The sequence below is a fragment of the Rousettus aegyptiacus genome, unplaced genomic scaffold (assembly GCF_014176215.1).
Source record: "Rousettus aegyptiacus isolate mRouAeg1 unplaced genomic scaffold, mRouAeg1.p scaffold_m13_p_6, whole genome shotgun sequence".
In the NCBI taxonomy this organism is placed as follows: domain Eukaryota; kingdom Metazoa; phylum Chordata; class Mammalia; order Chiroptera; family Pteropodidae; genus Rousettus; species Rousettus aegyptiacus.
Window position 1 is genome coordinate 17,142,948 of NW_023416309.1, and position 25,981 is coordinate 17,168,928.

General features: G+C 37.6%; 1 protein-coding gene and 2 pseudogenes across 1 annotated transcript; 1 reads left to right on the forward strand and 2 right to left on the reverse strand.

The window, feature by feature from the left end:
- Positions 1 to 58: 58 nt before the first annotated feature.
- Positions 59 to 19,820, reverse strand: DDX21 (DExD-box helicase 21). The gene is made up of 15 exons (XM_036222135.1): positions 19,662 to 19,820; positions 17,252 to 17,698; positions 16,026 to 16,101; positions 15,128 to 15,306; positions 13,312 to 13,429; positions 12,369 to 12,554; positions 11,344 to 11,489; positions 10,480 to 10,629; positions 9,939 to 10,100; positions 8,668 to 8,787; positions 7,443 to 7,516; positions 6,196 to 6,355; positions 5,305 to 5,439; positions 3,259 to 3,303; positions 59 to 2,654 (listed from the first exon to the last, which is right to left on the reverse strand). Exons 1-15 carry the CDS (start codon positions 19,743 to 19,745, stop codon positions 2,385 to 2,387), a joined length of 2,352 nt encoding a protein of 783 aa, XP_036078028.1. The 5' UTR covers positions 19,746 to 19,820; the 3' UTR covers positions 59 to 2,384.
- On the forward strand, positions 14,885 to 15,003 carry LOC118604807 (annotated as a pseudogene).
- A 1,241-nt stretch (positions 19,821 to 21,061) lies between the features above and the next one.
- On the reverse strand, positions 21,062 to 21,180 carry LOC118604902 (annotated as a pseudogene).
- Between the last annotated feature and the right edge of the window lie 4,801 nt (positions 21,181 to 25,981).

Here is a 25,981-nt window from a genome sequence, read left to right on the forward strand (position 1 = left end):
TTTTAAAATAAAAAATTTCAAGCTATTTTCAATTTTAGGAAGTCACCAAAAACAGAACCAGTAATCCTAATAACTTTATTATAGCATAAAGCAGTATTTTATACATTAATTCAATTTTATAGCAAAAACATTTTATGTACAATTATAAAGAAACCGCTGCACAGATACTCCAACATAAAAAAAGTGTTGTATTTCAAAAGTTCAATGAGTTGTTTGTTATATAAATTGAAAAATATTTTTTCTGTAGAAAATAGTAAAAATGATAACATTTCCCAGGCTAGCCCAACAAGCCCATTTAAACAAAGCAGTAGCTGAATTATACATTTATAAATATGGTTTGAGGTCTGGGATCCAGGAGGAACTTTAGCTTCATTTATTGAAATAGCCATGTTTTCCTTAAAATTAAGTTGCTTAAAGGAAAATATCCAACAATCTTCCCCCTTGCTCTTGATTTATGCCTAATTATTTTTCTTTAGGCTACTCCACATCAAGGTTTTAGCTGTTCCTTCCTAAAGGACAGGTACTGTGTCCTTTTGATCTGCTTGATACCCATTCCTATCCAAATTGTGAAATGTTTTGGTTGTTACTAAAGTATGCGCAGTATTTGAGCAAAATTAGAATCTAATAAATTGTAATACACAAGGTACATGAGCTGTCTATCATCAAACAACTTCCCCTAAATCCCTGGGGCCTGATGGAAAGCCATGAGGAATAGGAAGAAAAGTGATGAAATTGACAAATGGATCAAGGAATTAAAGCAAGAGGATTTCTGAGAACAGAGAAATATCCAATCAGGATTAAAAAAATTGAACTGAGGAGCAAACAGAAAGAAGACATTGCCTCAGAGTTGGCTCTCTGAGCCCTTTATTGCCAGGTGATCGAGAGGCAGTCAGATATAGACTAAGTGAGAGAAACCTGGGCCTAGAAATATTTGTTATTCAAAATAATTTAATGAAAACAAGACAAGCCATGGAGTTTAACTCCTCCCACCATAGCTTATTCCCTGAGATTCTCAGTACAGAATTTCTAGGAATTAAGGCAAGAAGACAATGCCACTCTTAAGCTCTTGCACCATGCAGAAAGTTTCCCAGAGAATATCTGAGAACTCACAGAGTTATCTGGCCAGGGGATATATTAAGTTCTTCAGGTCCCTCAAATTAACAACTAAAAATAAGCATATAGTTTGTTCTTAAAAAAGACTTTAAGCAGCTAAAACCTTTCAATGGAATAGCAGTCTAATAGAAAACAATTTCCTATACCACAGCTATAAAAATTAGGCCCCTGAGAAACTTAATTGGATCATTCTACCTAAAAACCCCAGTTTTCCCATCATACATTAACCTCAGAAACATCAATGACTTATTAAGTTTTCACCACTAACAGAGTCTTTATCATGCATCTTGTTTCTCTTTGTTTTCAACGGATATTGTTTCCTTCTTAGATGTAAAAAATATTTTCAGTTGGAATTTGGACTCTCCAGCAATGAAAAAAAATCTCTGCCCCCACTCCCTTAATTCCTTCTTAGTAAATAATGTTAATCTTCCAATAGGAAGAAGAGTACATTATCATCAAGCCCTATTTACCCAAGCCTTCTTACTTATGAAGAAAGTTATGGGGCCATCTTATACATTTGAAATTCCTTAAAGACACTTGCTCTCTATTAAAATACTTTGTTATATATGTAGACATATGGATATATAAAATCTGTAAAGCATTCACAGCAGCATAAACTGCCTTATGCTGAGAAGCTAAAAATGTATCAAAATGCACATAACAATGACTAATTTACATAATGTCTCCTATCGAATATATCACCATCTTCCAAATCAAGAGCACATGCTGGCATAAACTTTATTACATCCCAGCTAAGTTTGAAATCTTGCTTCAAAACATTGCTCAGTATTAATTCTCAGAAGACATGTTACAGGGCCACATGAGAAATTATTAGGCAGCTGGCTGAGGAATGCCAATTATAGAACAAAACCTGACTACTCAAAGTGCTTCTCCAGAGATTGTTGCATGTCCCATAGGTACTTAAGAAAGAATGCTATTAGAATAAATTTTTAAATACGAAGACAGATCAACTTAAAGAGTACATGCTTGATTTTCCTTTACCATCTATAGACAATGCATTAGAAAAAAAATGTAATGAATTCATACATCTTTTCAAAAAGAAAACCCAATATAAAAGTAGCAATAAAGTTATAAATGACAATCATCAGATGAAATAATTTAAATGAAGCTTCTCTCTCTGGAAAAGATGGGGGCCTGGGCAAGTGGTCAGGAAGGAAACACAATGTGCTTTTAACTTTGTATGAAAAAAAGGTTCAGTTCAATGTTGCCAAACACAGTTCTCTTTTGCCATATAAATCCTCTACTTCAAATTACTGACCAAATGCTTTACTAAAACTCCGCTTCTGGCCTTTGTTGTTTTGAAATCTGTTACTTCTGCCACCTCCTGATCGCTGTCCTCTGAAGTTTCTATTTCCTTCCCGCTGTCCCCTGAAACCTCTGTTTCCTTCTCGCTGTCCCCTAAAGCCTCGATTGCCTTCCCGTTGTCCTCTGTTGCTTCGGTATCCTTCCCGTGGTCCTTCTAGCTCTGGCTGCTCCGTGGCCACAGAGAGCTGCCAACGCCGTGAATCATGCCATTTTTCCTGTTGAGAGATGTTTGTTTTTACATGCTTTGGTTTTTACTGAATTTGGTTTAATAAGGCATTAGAAAGACAACATTTTTTTGCTCTTCCTCAAAGAGAAAAACCAAACTGATACCCTAAGTGCTTAAAAGGTTATTGGCCAAAAATAATACTAACTCTCATGGCCCAAAAACTAGTCACTAAAGTGTAAGAAAATAAGTTTCACTATGAGAAGTACCCTTGTAATGTATCTTTATCACAGTCTCATTTATTCAATTCAATTACTACAGGGTAGCCAAAGCCGTCAGGCAGAAAAACATAAATACAAATATGTTTCTCACAGAAGTACTGAATAAAGATGCAGCAATTAAAAATGTTTGTGTAAACCCTGTATAACATATACACGGAAAAAAAGCTGGATATTGTTTACAACTCTGTAGAAAGGAAAACAGGCAGGCTGAACAAGAAAAAAATAACAGAATAAAAGGCTAGTAGAAAAAATACTTAAGTTCTTAACTTTTACTAAAGGAACCAAAGCTATTGTTCCCCTTTCCACTCTGTATTATCAGCGACGAATATTTTACAATTTAGATATGTTAACTTCAAAATCCAAGTGAAAGAATACCTGTATTTCTGTTACTGCTGCAGTAGGGACATCAAAGCAAACACCCTAGAAATCAAAACAAATTCAAGTTAATCCAGCCTTCGACTAGAATTATAAAATGCTCATCAAATAATGACCAAATGACCAGGCATTATGTCAACAAAAATAAAGTATCGATTTCAGATAAACTTTAGACCAAGGCCAACATACTATACCTCCCAAAAGCACAACAGCAAAAAGCCAAGGGTGCAAAAAAAGGTCTCAAAAACAAATTAGAACTGACTAGAGATCATTCTTTGCTGTCACACTCTGCTAATCCTCGAGTAGCCACTAGCAACATTTATAGCCAAGGAAACAGGCTTGGAGAGGCTAAGTGACTTATCTAAGGCCCCACCACTGGTCAGTATGGCTCCAAAATCTATGATCTAAAACCATCAAAATACACTGCCTTCCATTAGAAAGAGTGTGAACTACTGAGGATGGCGTAACTAAAACAGAAAAATAAATGATCATCTATTGTTAAGTTTCTAGTTTTTCATAATTCAGCTTCCTATGAAGTTTTTAAAAAATTAAATACTTTACAGAACACTATCTTTGATAACAAGCAATGACATCATTTCCAATTAAGAAAGTCCTCTTGTTTCTCGGTCTCCAAAAATATAGTCAAATTCCTTCTGCAACTAACTGAAACAGGCACCCCTTTCAACTGGCTATCTTTAACTATAATACTTTATGAGGAACACCCTGTCTACCCAATAATTTACCCAATTATAACCACAGGTAGGATCAGGTACAGATCAATTTTGCCATTTGTGGGAATCTTCATTCACATGTTTACTAAGTATTCAATGCCAGGCACTCATTGGGGTAGAAAAAGAACTAGAAAACAGTCTTTGCCCTTGAGTAGATCATAGTGTTCTTGAGGCTTTCAGTCAGTAACCAAGCACAGCTAGTAAAATTTACCTGAATAGAAGTATGTCCTAAAACGCCGCAGTACAGATAAAAATGCCCCCAATTCTGCCATACGGCCAAGGAGTTTCACAAGGGAGACTTAAGGCTAAGCCAAGTCATAAAGGTTACCATAAAGAGTTGAGCATGCACTCAGGATGAGAGACAGCAAGGTTTGCTTGGCATTACTGGAGTGGAGGGTGTTGCTGATGAGGAGGCAGAGATAAGTTGATAAGAGGGGCAGCAGCCAACTCATGAAGAATCTTATACTCCATGTGAAAGTCAGGACTTCATCCCACAGATTTTGTGGAATTGCTTAAGTAAATAAACAACATGGTCAGACATGCAGTGAGTTGAAGATAAACCTTGTTTGGTTCACTAGGTCAGTGGTTCTCCAAGAATGTACCCCTGAAACTCGGAGATCTTTTGGGGGTTCCACAAAGTCAAAACTATTTTCATAATAATACTAAAATGTTCTCTCTCCTTTTACTCTCATTCTCTCAATAGGAAGGAGTGGCATTTCCCAGACACTACTTGCAATGACATCGTTGCTCTGCTAGCTGATGGAACATGATATTCTTCTCTTAGAGTTCCAGTTTTACCTACTAATATAGTAAATGTCAATATATATAACCCACATATAAAAGCTTTTTGGTGTCCCCAACATTTGTTAAGAATATAAAAGGATCACGAGACCAAAATGTTTGAGAATCGCTGTGCCAGTGGTCCATGCCATTAACTTCTGAGTAGGACTCAGAAGAAAGAACACCAGGTTTGGAAGGCAAGATTTAACAATCTGAATTTGAATTAAAGATTTAGAATTCAATTTTGAATGTTTGTTTTAAGCTGCTTAATAAACCCCATTTGATGGAGATGTGAGGGAAGCAGCTGGATCTTCCAGTCCAGCACATGGTTCAGGCTAGAGATACACATAAGGTAGTTGTCAGTAACTACGCAGCAACTGCGGGTCATGGATGACACTGTCCAGAGAAGACTGTATAGGGTGAAAAGATGCAGCATCCTCATAGATTAGGGAGAAGCCACCGTACAGTGTTTACTGACAGCATAAAGCTACTGAACCAAAAGCGAGGTCACAATAGAAGCCCCAGCCTTCCTTACCTGCTTTCCTTTGAGAAAGACCATTCCCTTCACTTTGGAATCAATATCCTCCCCTAGCTGCTCTTTCAGTTCCTTCCAAGCATAACTAATGTTTGGCATTTCAATTGAGCACTGTAAGATCATGGTCACAAAGCCCTATGGATGAAAGGATAACAAAATTAAAGTCTCAAAAACAAGCCTAACTTATAAACACCTACCCTCAAGTTTCTAAAATATTTCTGGAAAAGTTCTTTCTAAAAGGATATACCTCCCCACCAACCACACAAATTAGAACGAGTAAATCTGGGGAACTCCGAATAAGACTGGTGGATTATGCCAATTGGTGGACTGTGCCATAGAAATAACCAGTTGTGACATTACAGTTTTGCAAAATGTTACCATTGGGGGAAACCGGGCAAAGTGCACAAAGAATCTATATTATTTCTTACACCTACATGTGAACCTACGATTATCTCAAATTTAAAAAAAAAAAAAAAGTATATACCTTCTAAAGTTTCTAGGTGTTTTGGATAAATACAATATATACATTTGTGTGCATACATATTTTAAGATTTTAAAAAATTGAGATATAATTCACACACCATAGAAATCACTATTTTAAAGTATACAATTCAAGAGTTTTTATTATGTTCACAAAACCTGCAACCATCACCACTATCTAAAATTCTACAACATTTCATCATCCTCAAAAAAAATCCCATGCCCATTAGCAGTCACTACCATTCCCCCACTTCACTGGGACTCTGGAAACCACTAATCTTTCTGTCTCTATGGTTTGTTTACATCTACCTTAATGCAAAAGTTAAAACAATTGGGAAGTTTAAATAAAATATTTTCAAATCCTGCTCAAACTCTGAATTACAAAGCATCAGAAATTTGACAGGGACTCACCGCATCTGAGTTGATCAAGGAGCGCTGGTCTACTGATGTGGCACCTGAAATGTGGGCCAGCGCTGCCGCCAGGGCTTCCACGGCGCCCTTCTCCTCTATCAGCTTCTCAGCTGACTGCTTAAAGTGACTAATGGCGGTGGGAGGCACAGAATCCAAAAGCCTAGTTTGATTGAGAGTATATTTGTCAGGAGAAAGAATAGCAGAAGTGGACAAATTCCATTCTCAAGACAATAGCATCTAAAGATAAATCAATAACTTTCAAACCACATCTTTCATATGCCTAATGCATCATTTTGATGCAATATACAGTCACATTTCTATAGCAATAAATTTATTCCTTTGACTGAATCTAATTCTAAGTGACCACCAACTTCCACCCAGCCACAAAAAAGTTTTATTCTAAGGAAATAATAAGACATATATTAAGATGTTTATCATGGCGTTACAGAAAAAAGAGTGTAACCAATTTTAAAATGTACATCAATATGGAATTAAATTCTTTTCATTTGCAGAACTTTCCCAAGCTATTAATATGCTAATTAATACCCAGCATTTCTTTTGGTCGTGAATCCTTCCTACTTTTTAAAAATAAGCATGTCACACATTTACGACAACTGTGGAAAGCACTTTAAAAATGAGGTTCAGTCTCTGGTCCTAAGCCAGGGACATTTGGAAAACAAGGCCTTTTTTGTTTTTCATAATGTCAACCCCACTCACCCCCAGAGATACATATTGCACAGCCAGACATGCTAAACAGCTAAATATCCTTCACTTTGTAAGACAATCCCATACAATAAAAAATTTTCTTGCCCTCAACGGCAGTAGAACCTCCAATGACAAATACTGTTAGTTGATCTAATCCTCACAATCTAGATATTTGCTATAACTTAAAGAAAAAAAAACAACTCTCATTCCTTCCAGGTAGGAAACTGGATTAATGAAGATTTGGAATATAATCTGTGATCCCATCTAATCAATCTCCAGATGGAAAGCACCTACACTGTATCTAAGACAAACCAAACTATTAATAGTGGTTTCCTCTAGTAAGCAGGCATGAGTAGAAATGAGGATTTTTACTTTGTATAACTTTGCTTCGGCACAGTCTGAGTGCTTTTATAACAAGTGGGTTATAAATTATGAAAAATAAAGAAAATAAAATTTAAAAGGCCAAATCTCATTGTTACACAAACACATGCAATTAACAGAATAAGCATTAAAACAGACCATAGCAGCAGTAGGGAACATACCTGATGGCATCTTTGCTGGAAGCTTTTATTATTTCTGTTGCAGAAGGAACACCTATTCGTTTAAATTTAATTCCCTACAAGAAAATAAACGATAATTTAATGTACAACGTGGCCATTGTTTCCATTTAGAATAGTGGTCCTCTAATTTTTTATATTTACCAAACATATTTATTACATATTTATAAGATAAACTTTATATTTGAAAATGGTTTTAGATTTACAGAGAGTTTCTATATATCATGTACCGAGTTTCCTTATTATTATTACTATGGTACATTTATCCCAACTAAGAAACCCATATTCCTACATTACTATGAATTGAACTCCGAAGTTCGTTCGAATTTCACTAGTTTTCCTACTAAAATCCTTTTTCTGTTCCAATACCCAGTCCAGGATACTACATTACATCAAGTCATTGTGTCTTCCTAGTTTCCTCTGATCTGTGGCAGTTTGTCATTCCTTGTTTTTCATGATCTGGACAGTTTTAACGAGTACTGGTCAGGTATTTTGAAGACTGTCCCTCAATTTGAGGCTGTCTAATATTTTCACATGTTTAGACTGGAGATATGGGTTTGGAGGAAGAAGACCAGAGGTCAATGCTATCTTATCACTTCTTATCAGGGGCACATGCTTATCATTGATGTCAACCATGATTACCTGGCCAGGTAATATAGTGTCTGCCTGTTTTCTGCACTCCCCTCACCCACCACATTCCTATTCTATTCTTTATAAGCAAATCACTAAGTGCAGTCCACTCAAGGAGAAAGAGGGAGATTAAGCTCCATCTCCTGGAGGAGGAAGTAGCTGCTTAAGAATTTTATTACAGAAGAATTCTGTAAGGAAAATTAGTCTCTTCCCTTCCACTTTAAAATTATCCTTTTCACATATTCTCATCCTTTGGGTTTTCAAGCAATTCCTATAACCCTTTACTCTATGCTTAAATATTTTCGGTGTGTTCATGTTCTGAAAACTGCCCTTCGAACATAAAAACACTCCTCATAACTGTATACATGAAAATAAAACCACTGCTTTCAAATGCAAAGTTATTTCAAAATGTGTTTTTTATCACAGAACAAAATATAAAATATGTATCTAACAAGCTTTCAGTCATGGCCACATGCTTAAAATAAAAATAATTTAGAGTTAGGAAAAAATTGAATAAAAAAACCAAACACTGACTTTATAACTCAACGGTTGCTAAGTAAAGCTAAGAAAATAGTTTTACCGCCTTTTGCTCCACTTGTGCTAACTGATATTCTTCCTTGTGCTGATAAAAGCAGATGCAAATCCCTGTCCTTCCAGCTCTACCCGTTCGCCCAGAACGATGAATGTAGGACTCTACATCCTATTGAAGTAAAATATATGAGTGAGTGACAATAAACAACAGAGACAAAGACCTGAGCATTCTTCATAGAGGCAAGTGTGGTGGTTATATATACGAGGAGATATAGGGAAGTTCCTTAGCATTTCAATTTAAAGAACTGACAATTTTTAAAAACCTTTAGAACAATGGCCTCTATCCTGCGGACAAATCTGTGAAAAGTATCATCTAAATAATGCTGTTCAACAAAACCATAATATGTAATTTCAATCTTTAATTTTCTAGTAACCACATTAAAAAGTTAAATTAATTTATAATTATTTTATTTAACTCAATATACCCAAAAGTTTTATCATTTCAATATGGTATCTATTTAAAACAAGTTATCAAATGAGATATTTTTACATTCTTTATTCATGTCTTCAAAATCCAGTGTGCATAATAAAAGTTAAAATAAAATACTTATAACATATGTCAGTTCAGACCAGGTGCACTTCAAGTATTCAACAGCTACATGTGGCTGAGGCTATCATACTGGACAGTACAGGTGGAGGCTCATTTAAACAATGTCCATGCCACACACATGATACTTCCTTTATAAAAATGAAGACTTCATAGTTATCATAGTTATTTTTTCCAACACTGTAAACCTTTAATCCTGAGAAATTTGCCGGTTTAGGGGTAAGTTATAGGGTCTTTAAGCTTAAAACGGGCCTTTTTAAAAATTTGTGTGAAGTACTGTCCACACCACATAAACTATGCTTTAGGACCCTCCCTGAGAGGTTCTCATCTCCCACAAACCCAAGCAGTTTTAACCATGGAGGCTATTAACTACAGGCCTTTTCTCCCTTCTCTATCCTCTAGCTCATAAGTTTATCTATCCTAGCCCCATCCCATCTAAGTCTTACACATGTTCAAAGTACAGTTCAAAACCGCGCTACTTCCATGAAGCCTTTCAGGACTCCCTCTAATCAGAAATTATCTTCCCAACCTCTAAGCACCGACTACACTTGCACTCAACTGTCAGTTCTGAGGGGAGGGCATCACAATAAATTTTAAAATCATCCTTAGCATTCTAGCACTTATGAGAGAATATTACTAATCACATGAAAGTAAATGATACAAGTTCCATTTTGTTTTAGTGCCCAAAGAAACAACAAAATAAAAAATCTTACCTTCGGTGGAGAACTCTGTATAACCAGATCAACCTCAGGGATGTCTAACCCACGTGCAGCAACATTGGTTGCAACCAATACTCCAAAATCACCATTTCTAAAACCTTTCAGTGTGATTTCCCTTTGCTTCTGTGGAATATCTCCATGTAATGACTGGGCATCCTGCCAAAGAAACAAACTGGCCTAAGAACACCAGATCCAACATTATAGGTACTTTTTAAAATCACCAAAGGCCTGTAAAAGACATTCATATTTTGGTGATACTTCTGCTAAAAATAATATAAAGGGGAAAACATGTGCTGCTTTACATGGACGAACCTCAAGACTATTTCCAATCTTTGGTCATTAAATCAACTGTACCCAATTACACATACACACCAGGTAAGAGTGATCAAATCTACTTCGTTGGTATAATCTTAGGTTTGAACCACCTTTTCCTCATTTCTGAGATGAGAATGACAGATTAGGTGAGCTCTTACATGTATACTCTATTAATTAAAAGGTGCCACCTCCCTAAAAGCAAGGGTGAAGAAGGACCAACCTGCTTTATGGACACATTCTGCGACAGCTCCTGGGCTTCTTTCTTTGTTTCACAGAAGATGATAGTGCGCCCATGAAAACCACTGTACACTCGGATCACATCCCCAATAACTGCTGCTCTTTGGGTCCAGTGGCACTTGATAGCCAGATGCTTATAAGAGAGCGGGAAAAAAGATTAATTTAGTAAAACCTAGCCGAAACCTGAAACCACCTACTCAACACTAATGGTACTGGAAGCAACTGTTTAAGCATGACTAGAGCAGATGATACCATCATCATTTGGAGAAAAAAACTAGATCATTAAAGCACACAGCCTTTCCCCTTTCTCCAAAGAGTATCTAGCTTCTTTATCTATTTTCTGACCTCATCAGGAAAATGTAGGAAAAGAAATACCATTCACATTCCTACAGGAGACCAAATAACTGACAAAAGAAAAGTTTCTGTATGTTTTGTCCTCTCATCCACTTAAAAAATGCAATCAGTAGTCAGTTACTGTACATGTCTTATTCCTTGGGTGAAACAATTCACCTAGGTACAGGACCCTAAGATGAAAAACAGCTTCGACACGAGCACTAGATTTCTCTCCTTCCCTCTAGTGTTTAAATTCTAGCCGTAATTTCTTACTGTTTAGCTCATTCAGATTAGGTTCCAAAAAACTTCTGAAATCAGGCTGCCAGATGATGAAATTTAGAGAACACAAATAGCACATATAACTCAAAAAGAAATTTATCTTTACTTAGCTTTTCACATGGATTTATTATTTATCTAGAAAAAGAGTTTGTAACTTGTCAGTCTTAAAACAATCACAGGGGAAAAAATGATATACAACTTATTATTCATTCCAGAAACTAAGTAAATCATTTACCTCCACAGTTATTGCCGTTTTCTGAGTCTTTTTACCAATTAAGTCCACCTGTTCATATGTAGACTTCATGTATTTCTTAGCAACATTAAAAACCCAATGAGGACAAGTTGCAGAAAAAAGCAATGTTTGAGGATTATCTTCTGAATCTTTGGAGGAAAAAAAAGTCAGGATGAATAACCCAATCAAGCCTACATACTATTCCACCTCACTCAATTCTTTTAGGGTCCATCAACATTCCACAGCAATCACCAGGCCAAGCCAGACATTGAGAACACAAAAATTAAAGACACAGAGATTCTCAACAGGCAAAGAAATGCTACCTAAATAATTTATGTAAAGGAGCCTTGAAACAGCAAAAGCACTTTAAACTTACTTTGCTTTCTGACCATTGGCCTTTATGAACTACAAGGGAAACCTGTCCGTTATAACAAAACCTACCAACTGGAAAACACCAATTCACTGCATTTTCATACATTCAAGTGGCAGTATAAGCTGGTAGAAGTAATTTCGCTTCTGAAAATCTATCCTAAGGAACTAATTCTAAATACTGTGATGTGAAAGGAAGCTACCTGCACAAAAAAGTCTGTAAGCAGAATTATCTATTAAAATTAAAACAGGTAGATGAAATTAAATCATGGCACAACCACTTCATGGACTATTATGCCAAATTGTTTTATGTACAGTATGGTTATAATTAAAACACACACACACACACACACACACACACACACACACACACACACACACATACACACACAAATAGCACAAAGTCAGGAAGAAACATACCAAAAGCAAAGCATACCAAACTGATAGATATGAAACTTTCCCCTTTTACTTTCCTGAATTTCCCATTATAACTATGTGATAAATTATGATTAAAAAATATATATATTTAAGCTTTCCTGAATAAAATAAGTCACCTCTAATTTCCCAAGGCTTCATTTAACCCTTAGAAGACTACTTAATCACTATGCTTATGCTTCCTCTGCTCACCCTTTTATTGGTTCATTGAGCTTGGAGTTTACCTTTCTTGTATGCCACACTTAAAATCTCTTCTACTTGATCAGCAAACCCCATATCCAGCATCTGGTCAACTTCATCCAAGACAACATGCTTAAGTTTGGTGAGATCCAGCTTGCCATTCTGCAGATGGTCTTTGATACGGCCTGGGGTCCCAACCAAGATGTCAATCCCATTCCGCATGCGTTCGACTAGAAAAAAACATCAGTGATAAGATACACTGGGTGTTTAAGTCCTTTTATTAGTCTGGAGTACCAGCTACATATATTTTTATTCTAAAATATTTATTAACTGTAAGTACAAGGTAATATGCTAAGTATATTAAGTATTTATGATGATAAAGATATTCAGAGCACTCCTTAATCTAGTGGAAAAACATGTATGAAGTGACAATGCAGTGTGTTATGTGACATAACAGAAAAATGCACCAGTGGAGGATGGTAGCACCAAGAAAGAAATGGCTACTTTGGTTGGTGGGAAAGTGTCAAGATTTCACAAAGAGAGAATAAGAATCTTAAACAAATAGGAACTTTCTATAAGGTAAGGTTTAAGGAGAAGGCAATAAGATAGAAGGGCAAATATAATCATAAGCCTTGTGTGCCAAGGCTAAGAATTTTTTAATGCTTTGAATCCCTTCCTGAATTATGTATCTGCTCTACATAATAGAGCTTCAAGGTCTTGAACTGGGAGCTAATGGAATACTACAGCAGAGGCTGCAACATTTAGCCCTTGGGCCCAGAGAAAAGAAAGCCTGCCTGTAGTAAGAAAGAAACAAGAATGCAAGAGAAGGCAGAAACCCAAAGTCCTTGACAGATAAAAAGAGTAACCCCGAATTCTGACTTTCTAATCTAACAGCCCAAAAGGACTCTGTCCTCTTGGGTTCAGTAGGATACCAGGACATCCAACAATGAATGGTACTTTCTTTCCCTCACTTTTGGATTTACTTACTTTGACCTCCATAGGGAGTTCCGCCATAAAAACAAGCCACTGCCAACTTTTTTGTGATGTCACTGAAATCTCTGCTTACTTGATTTGCCAACTCCCTTGTAGGTGCAAGAACCAATACCTGAAAAGGAAAAACTAATAATTAAATTCAAAGCATTCCGTGATTCAACTCACCCTAACAAGCATTATCAAATATTATGTGCTTTGCAATGTGCCGTGTGTGGAAGGATCATAAATAAAATATGGTTCCTGACAAATCTACTCAGAAGAAAAGCTTGCGATCCTACTAATCAGAAGAAAAGTTATGTGCCCAAATGTAGGTGCTCTAGGAGAGCTGCACAGAGCAGGCTGAAGGAATTGGGAAAGTTTCATGGAACTGCTAGTACTTAAAGAACAGCATTCCAGGAAAGAAACAACTTGAGCAAGGAGTAATATTACTGATATTAACATCAGCTAATATCAGAGCTTTTACTGTCTCAGGATCTACTAAATGCTTAATATGCATTATTCTCATTTAATTCTTATAAGTTATTCACCTACAGTACCTATGATTGTATCATACAATTGCACTATAATACCAAAAAAACAAAACAAAACAAAACAACAACAACAAAAATTGCATTGTAACACCTACAATAACACCCAATAGATTTCTAAAACCAGAAGACTAAGAAGAGCCTGAAAATATATTCAGGCAGTCGGGCTCTAAAACCTATGGCACAAACCTCTACACCACACTGAATTTGAAGCAAAATGGAAGTCAGAGTAGTAAGGCAGGGCCAACATGGTGAGGGGCTTTAAATCCTTGAGCAGCCTGAGTTTGATCCAACAAGACATACAACACAAAACCAGTACAGATACTCAAGCAGAGTAACAGCAAGACACAAATAAGATTTTAAGAACAATGGTCTAATTCATTCGTCCAACAGATATTTACTAAACATCTACTAGGTGCCAAGCGGTATTCTAGATGCTACAATAATTCATTTGTTTACTGCTGTGTTTGTTAACAGCAGTAAACAAATAAATAAATGAGGGAGAATGGACATGGAAGGCCAGTAAACAAGTGAGGTGGGGCCAGAAATACAGAACCCCTGGCCAAGGTGATTACATAGGCATTTCAGTGATGTAGGGGGCTTGGCCTCTTCTTCGCCTAGTACCCCTCCTATTCATGCATCTCTATTAAAAATGCTTTCTCAATTTTAAACAAATATGATCAGACACTTGACCAAATCTGTGAGCCCCAAGAACATCTAATAGTTTGAAAAGAAAATGATGAGCATTAATAATACAGGTGGATCACAACCACAGGACAGATGACAATACTTAAACATACTGAATTTATGGCCAAAACTCTTAAAAGATTTACCCTGGTTAAACAATGTCAGCTATCACTTAAAAGAAAAAAAAAATACTACTGTGGTCTACCTGCAGATAAAGATCTGCTGTAAATACCCAAAAAAGGCTTTAACTTAAAGAAAACCCAATAAAAAATAGGGTTCATAAACATGCCCAAGAGATGTTTTCGCCCATAGGCATTTGGAACCCCTGAGGTCCTTGTTAAAGCTAGTTACCTGTGTATAGACATGCCACCCTGAACAAGCCCGATCCCATCTAATCTTGGAAGCTAAGCAGGGTCGGGCCTGGTTAGTACTTGGATGAGAGACCACCTAGGAAGACCAGGTGCTGTAGGTGTAAAAAATTTAAAAAATAAGAGACTGTAAGCTGACAAGGTCCTTGCAATCTATGAGGTCAATCAAGGGTTGCCTCCCCAAATAAATAATCAAACAAACAAATAAATAAAAATAAAGCTAGTTACCTGAGGGGCACGGCCTCTCTTCCGGTCTTGCAGTTCTCCCAGAAGTTTCTCAATCAAAGGGATGGCAAAGGAGAAAGTCTTCCCGGTTCCTGTCCGTGCCTGTGCAATTAAATCTTTTCCACTATAGACATGGTGAAATGTCTTTGCTTGTATAGGAAACAGGAAGGTCACCCCACGGGCTGTAAACAAATTGACCATTATCTGACACTGCAGTTCTTAAAATACCAGCCATACTGGAGGACCCAAGCTTCTAATGCTACACAATTAAGAAATTCTACCGTCTGGTAGAATTCAACATCTACAAAGTCACGTTCAATTATATTCTGGCAGTGAAAAATCTGCTTGACTGAAAAATTCAATAAACTTTAAAGCACTGAATTACAGTAAATGTTTATTATTTTAAGAGATTAAGTCACTTGTCATGAAATCTTATCCATAGGTCACCATAAGCCTGAAAATCAGGTGCTTTGCAGTCTGGACTGTGCCATACTTGTTTAGAAAACACCTAGTTGAGTATCTGTGACTACTTAGCTCGTTCACAGTCACCTTGCTAACATGAGATCGAAGCCAGAATGGTATCACTGACCTAGAGATGGCTCAAGAAGTAGAAGAGGATAAAAAAGAAAATATTAACATGACATCAACTATTTAATTCCAGCAGCACTATCAATCGATATACTTCTAAATATACATATCGTATTGAATAAATTTTAATCACCTATTTAAGAGGCAACAAAGATCACCACTACAGTCCTATACTTAACATATAGAACTACTTCAATTATTTGGTCACATGTACTGTTCTCCAATAACAACATATCCTAGTTCATCTCAACAAAACAATGGAGTGCTTCCAAATAATATGTTCTAAATTATACAGTATTTCCAAGAATATTACCTTTGAGAAGTTTAATAGTCCCTTCAGATATGGGAAAATTAGAGAAAGCACCTTCTTTTTGTTCCACAGGTATTTCCTATCAAGTAAAGGGCCACAAAAAGAAATCAATAACTTTACTCCTGCAGGTTAACACATAGAGCCTTTGAGAAACAGAAGAACCTATTTTAAAACATCTCTTCTCAATCAACCAAAAAGACACAAGTACCTTGGTAGGTAAATCAAGATCTGAAAAGGAAATATATTGTGATAATCCATAAAACCTTAACAAAAAATCTGTAGCAAAAATATATTGCACATATATTATATGTGGCAGACTCAGTCTCAGCCCTTTCCCACAGCAACTTCTCATATACGTTCACAGAAAATAAGAACATTTATGACAATGGTCACAGTGGCATTATTAATTAAAAAATCTGAGTGCCCAACAGAAATACTTATGTGGATTTCTAAACATTTATATGATGGCTTATGTAACCATTAAAAAAGATTAATATTTTTAATACGTATAACATTAAATATTTAATGAAAGTGAAGAAAATGCATACATAAAAATGGAAAAAGCAGAAAACAAGATTGCACATATAATACGATCCCAATCTGATTAAATAAAAGAGGTTCGTATATAAAAACTACTGTTAAAAAAACATAATTCAACAGGTTACTTCAATACCTGAAGTATTTAACATTTACTGAATTACTGAATGCAGAAATTCTAAGGAGCTTTTCGATAAATTTCCATATTTCCTAAATTTTCTAGATCACATTAGTTTTTAAAAGTTGATCAAAACCTACATCAAACACAAAATTATTTATTAGAATTAGGATTTTTCTTTGATGTTTCTGAACAGTAACAGAATTATCTTCCAACTACACATTTAATTGAATGGTTAACTTAAGTGAGTTAATGGCCTAACCAAAGAAATTTATGCAATCTAGCAAATAAATAACTTTTTAGTAGTTCCATTTCATCCTGATTTATTTGGTGAAACCCCTCAGGAGAGAAGCTAGGGCCTGTAAGCATGACTATATCCCCCCTGTTGATTTCTCACTTTCAAATAAGCTGAGCAAGTGTATAGAGAGATTTTTACCATATTTAAACAAATCTATTTACTTGCAAAGGAGGCATTCTGAGGGGCCCTTCCATAATTAAATAACATGTTGCGATTACCTACTTATTTATCTGAAACAAAGAAAGATACATTCCACATATTTAAATGCAACTTTACCTGCTCTAACTCACTGTTACTTTCTTCACTGGCAATTTCATTGGAGTTAGAGTCAGGTCCAGAATGAGACAATCCATTTTTCAGTTTGGGGCTCTTCTCTCCAATTTCTCCATTCATTTCCTTTTCTTTCTTCATCTTTTTGGGTTTAGGAGCACCTATTTCTTCTTCAGAAGGCTCCTCATTTTTTACTGCTTTTTTGGTTTTAAGAGAAACAACTTTCTTTTCAATGGGCTCTTTTGGTTTTTTTACACTTTTGGTTTTAGGAGAAATAATGTCATCTTGAGGTGTCTCCTCTTTCTTTTTTGACTTTTTGGATGTAGGAGAATTCACGTCAACTTCACAAGGTCCTGCTTTCTTTTTAACTTTTTTAGCTTTGGGGGAAACAGCTTCTTGCTTTTCTTCTGTCTCTTCGGTCTTACCAGATTTTGGCTTCTCTTTTCTAACTTTCTAAATAATCAAAGAAAATACAAACACTGAACAAAGCATCTGATATATTTGTATAATAGATTAATTCTGGATTACTGAAAGATCATATAATTATAAAGAACACAATTTAGGGGCATTTTCTAACATTTGTACTTTCACCTTGCAATGAGGCAAAAATCAACAATAGCCTTTTAGTAGTATTTTTATCTATATGGATATATATATATGTGTGTGTGTGTATATATATATGAATAATTTCATCAGCTTGGACATGAATGTCTCTTGGTAACTATTCAATGCATGTCAAACAAGTTTTAAAATCAAAATTTCACAAGGGATTTGGCTCATGGGATGCTCCAGCAGGCTCTAAACGAAATATACAATAGCAAGTGATCAAATACAGATTAATTCTGATAGAGTAAAAAAGGCCATATACGTCCACAGATGGATGATGTTAAAGAAGACTCTTTGCTTGAATTCCTGTACAGGTAAAACAAGGATTCGTAACATCCACCTTGCCTATCTCACAAAGGCAGATGAATTTACAAAGATATTTTATGAACCAAAAAGCTATAAAACCCATAATCTATGTATAAAAAAAGAGGTACCTAGTTTAAAGAAGAAAAAAAATGCACAAGTTACAAGGAAATGGAATGACTGAAACCTCAAAACCAAACCAGATTATGGCTCCTACCTGAAATGTCTGACCCTGTCCAACTTTTCATACTACTGAAAACTTAATTACACTATTACATGGAGCTGAAATCTATCTCCCTAAAACTTCAAGCCTGGCTTCTGCTCTCAAAACATGGATGAGGAGAGGGGTAATCTATCCCACATGACCCCTCCTTCAGACATTTGAAAAAATAACCTTGTTCCCGCCACCCCAGCAACCCCCTCTACCGCCCCTCACCCCGCCCCCCGTCCCGAATTCAGTTCTTCCATCCCCTGGTTTCACCAGTAAGAGTGGCTTTCCCAACCCAGTGGTCTTTTTTGGAACCTAAGGGAGTTTGGTCATGCCCTCCTAATCTGAGTATCCTCAACTCAACACTGGTTACTGCTGAAGAGCCTATAAAGCAGGACCACTTTCTCTCCACCTGTGAAGACAAGTCTGTGCTCCCTCAGCTTCCTAAAACGCCAAAACATTACTGTTGTACAAGCTTCCCATAAAAAAGACCCAGAAACAGCAAGGAAAGAAAATTCTATATATACAACACAAGTTCAGGGACAATCTTTGTTTCCACCTTATCTCAGAACAGACTCAGTCACAGTTAAATCACTACCTAAAGAAGCAAAAGCAAGAAGGCAGACAGCTATAAAGGTAACTTACGACTACTGCATTCTGTTGGCCTATCTTCTCAAAAATATGATGTACAGTTACCAAAACACAGCTTTACATTTCCACGGGTAATCTGGTCAATAAATCTTACTTAAGAGGAACTGAACTACTACTTCATCTTCTAAGGGTTGCTCACCGGAAAACAAACTGTACTTCCCTTGACACGATAAAGAGAATGTCACTGCTGACACGGCCCACGTGTACAGGTGAGTTAAGTCTCCCTCGTCTAGTCTAAAAACGTCAGTCCCGACCTTGACTTACAACTCCCTCCGCGCGCTCACTCGCCAAGAGTTAGGTCTTAGCTTGAGCCAAAACGTAGGGCATAATCGCGGACGTCCAACTCTGCACACCCGGTCCTGGGGGGCCCAGACTCGGGTACCACGTGGGACGCCGGGCCCTCCCTCCAGTTCCGATCTGTCCGAGCTCCCGGGGCGCGCCGACGCGCTCACAGCCCACGGAGAACACCACTCCCGGACACCCCTTGGCCGAGACTCAAGCGGGTCTCTGGACGAGCCGGGTCAGCGCCGCGCCCCACGCGCTCCCAGCCGGGGCACCCCTTCTCTCCGGTACCCCGCTGCCCTGCTCCTCTCAGCGCCCCAGCTTCTGGTCTTGCCTTGCCCCAGCCCCTTCGGCCCGCAGTGGCACCTTCTCTTTTCGCGGTATCTCCACTTTTCCCATGGCGGTGTCTGATTCCAAATTCACGTCACTGAGGAGTTTCCCCGGCATCATTCAGCACGAGCTGTGTAAGGAGACCGATCTCGTCCACCGCGTGGTGAGGAAGAGACAGGCCTACCCTTTGGCCCACCCAGCTCTCGTCACATCCTGTAGCAAAGCCTTTTCCCCCGGAAGCAGAAATCTCCAGGGAGGCCAAGCGGCTGCTGATACTGCCCGGGCAGTCAATTGACTAGCTATCGCGCCTGAACTAGAAGGTACCTGCAGAATACTAGAACTGGAAGGAACCACAGAGGCTGGCTTTGTGTTCTCGTTCAAACACTAGTCAGATTCTCGCTAATCCCTGCCGGATAAATACAGATTTGTAGTATGCTTTTGAGTGGCGCCTCTTCAGTACTTTAGATTGCTCCAGTTTGCAAAATCCTTTCACGCACAGACACGCGAGGTGGGTGTTATGGATCATTTTGAGGACACTGAAAGGAAGCGCCCAGATTCATAAGCCTAGCTTAGAACTAAAATTCAGCAGAGTCTGGTTATTCATTCATGCACTCAACAAACATCCCCTAACCATTCACCGTATGTGAGATACAGGGCTAGGATTCTGTGACAGACAATATATGTCTTGTCTTCAAGCTTTATTGACTGGTGAGAAATAGACGAATGCCAGTTGTTATGAAGGCAAATAGAAGCTCCTAAACGGGCCCTGGGACCAAAAGGGGTCCCTAAACTACATAGATCTTAGAAAATACAGGGGCTCTTAGTTTTGCATAATTTGGACAATATATTAATTCAAGCAGTTGAGGTGAAATGGTACATTGAACGATCTATGATGTTGCTAAACTTATTCTGAAGAACTAGTGGTCCAAAGAATTAGGAGCCAATTCATCATAAAATAGTTATTAAAAATGGGTTGAAGTCATGACTGGCTGTGAAAACCTGCCCTATTTGCTCTGTGATTTTGGACACCTTACTTTGTGTCCAAGCCTTTTTTGTCGGAACCTGAGTTTCTCCTGCATGAAATGGGCTTAACAAAACTTGCTTCATTGGCTGAGAAAATGAATGAAAAAGGGTTTAGCAGTGCATGGCACATGGAACACAATATATGAATTATTAAAACTCACAGGTGTGTCAAGTGTTTAAAAAAACAATTCGAAGTGTGATTATTTTATGACAAAGGAAAATGCTGGAAATTTTATTTCTGTATTCCATGAGATTAGTTTTTACTGCATTTTTAATGACAGTTTAAAGGAAAACTTTCGTGTTTCACATTTGATGTTTCAGCCTCAATTTTTGATTTTATTTTTTTAGGTCAGCCAACCCCTGGTTGACCTGACAGATGTCAGTTTATTTATCCCTTATTTATATATTTTTTATGCCTAGAGCACCTGGTCTAACTAAGTGGTCTCCCATCCAAGTACTAACCAGGCCTGACCCTGCTTAGCTTCCAAGATCAGACAGGATCAGGCTTGTTCAGGGTAGCATGGCCGTAGACACAGAGTCTCAATTTTTTAACAGATGAATTTATGTAAATCTACAATGCTTTAACTTATACTCTATAATATTCTTGAGCTGGTAGCCTTGATTTATCCATCTGTGTATCCTTAAGATTTCAGACAGTGCCTGGCACACAGTAAGTAGCCTATCACTTAATGTTGACTGATCATTTAAATGGCAATGTGGGGTGGGGGATGGAGAGAAGGAACCCCTTGAAATAAATTTTAGCTATGTGCCCAGGTGTGAGAGAAGAGGCAGCAAACATGAGTGCAGTCAACCAACTGACTAAAAGTGCTTCACATCTGGGATTTCAGCATTGTACTGCAGACTTTGGAGTACATAAGTACCAGTCCCTGCCTCAAGTCGATAAACCACAAAACTGCATGATACGGCTCTATGTGATACTGCTGTAAACAGTACAAGGACATTTTTTATTACCAACAGATGTTGAGTAAGCCCAGAGCACTACTAAATGGAAAATTGTTGTCAAAGCCTATAAAGTTCTTCTGTGACATACCTGCACATAGGTGCAATGCCAAAATTCTAAGAGGAAACATGCAAAAAGCCTTTTTTGGCTCAGAAGTAGCCAAATTACTGTATTGAATCTAGTCATCAGTATAAAATAAATGGAAGAAATGAGTAACATATATTTGATAGGAAATATGTTCTGCTTGAATAGTGACTGTGCCAGACTAGTTTCCTCTGATGTACATATGTAATATGTTTTTAAAAAATTGGGAGAATTTGTTTCACACACAGTGAATTCAAAAGTTTACACAACAAAGTATTTGCAGTAATTATTTCTGAGTAGTGTAATTATGGGTGGTTTTAACTTTCTTCTATTTGCTTCTCTATTTCTTTTAAATTTTCAACAATGGGCATATACTACTAATATGAAAAAGTATAACGATTTTAAAATTATTAAGCATTACCCCAAAATATATTTTTTAAAAAAGTGTGAGAGGAGACTCTCAGACATTCACATCTAAATGTGAATTTGTTAAATGTCTAATGTTGAAGGAAATAAAATATATTATTTACAAATTCAAAAACTGATGATCAGGACATCTGAAACTAATATAAAATACTATCAACTACAATGGGGGGGGGGACCAAAACTCCTGAAGATCAGGGCAATTGATTCAAGTTCAAACAGCTGTTAAATGACCCATACTAGGGCACAGAGTACCAAACTGGAAGCTCTAAATAGCCAAATGGTGGTGCCATGAAGATGCTGGGCTCTGTGAGGAAGAAGCAGAGTAAAGGTAAGTGGCTGAATGCTGCCCAAAGCTGAGAATTTGGTGAGGAATTTGCCCTTGCTCTTCTTCCAGAAGATATGGAAGGCTAGTCTTTAATCTTGTTAGTATCTGCCCCACTTTCCTTCCGAATAGGGTTGCCAGCCTTTAGCAAGTGGACCCCTTAAATCCATCTCCACCCTGCTAGCATTTACCTACATGCTTATCTTTTTCACTCTTTTCTCTGAAACACTTCAGTGGCTGTCTAAAACAATGGCTGTGAAGCCTTCCAAGACCTGACTCTTGCTGTGTTCTCACCACTGCTTTCCTCACAGTGAAGATCTACTTAAGAGTTTATTATACTTAGACCTTGTTGTTTCATTAGACCTTTGCCTGGATGCCCATTCCTATTTCCCTGTTTCTTTTTACTGACTTAATTCATGTGCAATCATTGTGTCCAAAATCTTTCTGTGAACCCTGGGCTGGGCTAGGTGCCCTGTGCAGAGCTCGATATCAAGTCACTGCATTTAGTCATTGCCATAGATCTAAGTTTATGTATCCAACTATGTCACCAGATTCTGGGCAGAGACTGGACACCCTTTACTCACCTTTGTACCCCAAACACTGTAGATATACAACATATTCTGACTTAAGTATTAGTACTCATGCATCTAGAAATGCAGCCCATACTTCATCTTGGGTATAAATTCAGAGCTCACAATTTTTCAAATGCAAAGCCAACTGAGATTTTCGCCCCCAGTCATAGTTTTATGGAGCTCTGTTTCCCATAATCGAAACTTCCTCCTTTCTCAATCCAGCACTGAGGTCCTTCCCTCAAACTTGGCTTAACTGAAATCTGACTCTTCCTGAAAAATACTCCCGCTGCAGCTTCCTCACACATATGTTGCTCATTCCTTCACATTCCATGTGCCCTGTCTGGTGTCAGTGTCCTCCTCTTTTCCTCAAAGCCATTTCCAAACTATGGCTCCTTCACTTTCACGTAAATGCCCTTTTTCCTTTGAAGATATATTATCACTCTATACTCCTTTTTCAGGGAATTTACTAACCTCCACCATTCACTGATACTTTGTCCCCCCACAGGCCTACCACACCCTGCACCTGTCTTCCCAACTGTTCCACTCTTAAAATCTCAGTTTCACACATCCCTCACTGACCTTTAGTCCCATGCCCCTTTTACACTCTCCGTTATTTATCTTGTCTTCACTTCAATTCCTAGGATGTCTACAATCCATGGAGCATTACTCCAATCATTTTTGTTGCATCTTTAACATTTTCATCTCAAAGCGAAACTCTAATCCTGGATCAATTAACTGTCCCCCATCTCCATCCCTGTAAGAGAATGGTGAGTGTTGCTACAGGAAATTAATCATTTGGTCGCTCCAACTGCTGCCACTACAAATTCAGTCTCTTATCTCAACTTTCAGGGGAAAGCTACCTGTGCCCCTCAGTTTGCCTACTGAGTTCTCCATCTTGTTCTATAGTTGATACCTCCGGATTTCTCCACTTTCCTCAAACCTCCAAGCCTACTATACTACTTACCTAGTCACCCTCCATAGATGATCATGAAAGAAAAAAATACCAAACATGAGGCTTGCACTCCCTCAATTTAACACCTTAAAACTCACCTATATGATAATCATACTTTTCTCCTGACGAAATGTTAGAGAGCTATACCATCTAAGGCTAAAATTTCGTGTGTGCTTGACCTCATCCCTATGGGTCTTCAGTAGGGATTTTGCTCCATCATATATTCTCTTCCTCCCTCCTTCCCATATTAATATTTCGACATGGTCAAATTGTCCTCTAGGTCCTGCTTCAGTTTGTTCTTCCCTATTCACAGCCAGACTTCATGTTGGTTGTCCCTACTTCTTTATTTTCCATTTACTACTGAATCCACTGCTAAGTGGCTTCTACTTTTAATACTCTATTAACATGGTTGCTCTTCATGTCAAATGTCTTTCTGCCAAGTCCTGTGGCCATTTCAGGCTTGTAAAAGCCTCACACTTCTGGGGTTTCTGTCCTCTTCTCATCCCTTTTCAATAGGACCCCTTTTCTTCTGCTACACAGTAAATACATTGGTGTGCCTCTGAGCTCCCTTCTCAGTCTTCTTTTCTGACTATAATTTCTCTGGATAATCTCATCTACCACCTTAAGAAAACTGATTTATTATTACTCCCAAATGTTTAGAACAGATCTCTCTCCACTTCAAACCTATAAATACAACTGCCTACTGTTTATCTCCTCTTACATTATCTAATAATATTAAAACATATCTAATCCTGAACTAATCATATTCCCTCTCCCTCCCCACATAGCTTTTCTTGCTTTGTCCTAGTAGCTTATCTTAGTGACAAAAATCTAGGTTTCATTCTTTTGCTTCTCTCTCATCCTCCAATTCAAAGCACTAAGTCCTAACAATTCTATCTAAAAACCTCTGAAATCTATTCATGTCTCTCAATGTCCACTGCCACTACTTAGGCACAGTGGTTAAGAGTGCTGGTTCAAAAGCTAGACTTATCTTGATAAAAATCCTCACTCCACTATGTGTTATCCAGCTATGTGGTTCTGAACAAGCAAGAATTTCTCAAATACCTCAGTTCTCATCACTTAAAATATGTTACTTAGCATTAGTGCAGACCACCATCACCCGTACCTACCGTGGATTACGCTGACAGTATCTTGAGGCAGTCTGGCCCTTCTGCAATCTAGTCTCAATGTAGCCAGTAATCATCTAAAACACAAAGCTCATCATATTAATCCTCACTTTATATGCTTTAATGGTTCCCACTGTCTTCACGAAAATGTTTAAACTTCATAACAATGCACACAAGCTGTTAAAATCTGGTCCCTGTAAATATTAACTCCTATCTCTCTTATTCCTGTCCTCTGCTTGTCACATGCAAATCACACTGAACTAATTGTAACTCTTCAGACTTATCATGCTATTCTTTGCTTCTGGGTTTCTGCATATGCTGGTCTACCTGCAAAGCGTCTCCCTTCTAAACTCTTCTTCCCACCATACACATATACCTGGCTAGATCAACTGATACTTTTACTTCTCTTTTTTGGCATCATTTCTTCTGAAAGTCTTCCTGACTCCTAAGACTCATTAGGCACACTCCAATTAGGTCCTCAGCATTCCATACCTACCTCCATCTTAGGCTTTAGATGTTAACCCCATTCACAACTGCTCGACTGTCTTTAGACTGTTAGTTCCTGGAGGAACTAACATGCCTTTGTTCACCACTATATCCCTACTAATCAGTATAGTGATAAGCACACAGGAGACAGTCAACCAATATCTGTTGAATAAATTATCGAGTGTGCACTGCTTGCACAGCCTTTTAATTAATTATATCTAGAATTTAAATTGCTACACCTAACCAACCATGTCAGCAGTTTATACAGCCCTTTAATGTAGAAAGGAATTTTTATTTTCTACCTTATATCCTATGGGGAGAATAATCTGAAAACAAATACATTACATTTTATAAAAAGCAAATAAGCTTAAGGAAGATTTACTTGACTGCTATGTTGTAGAAA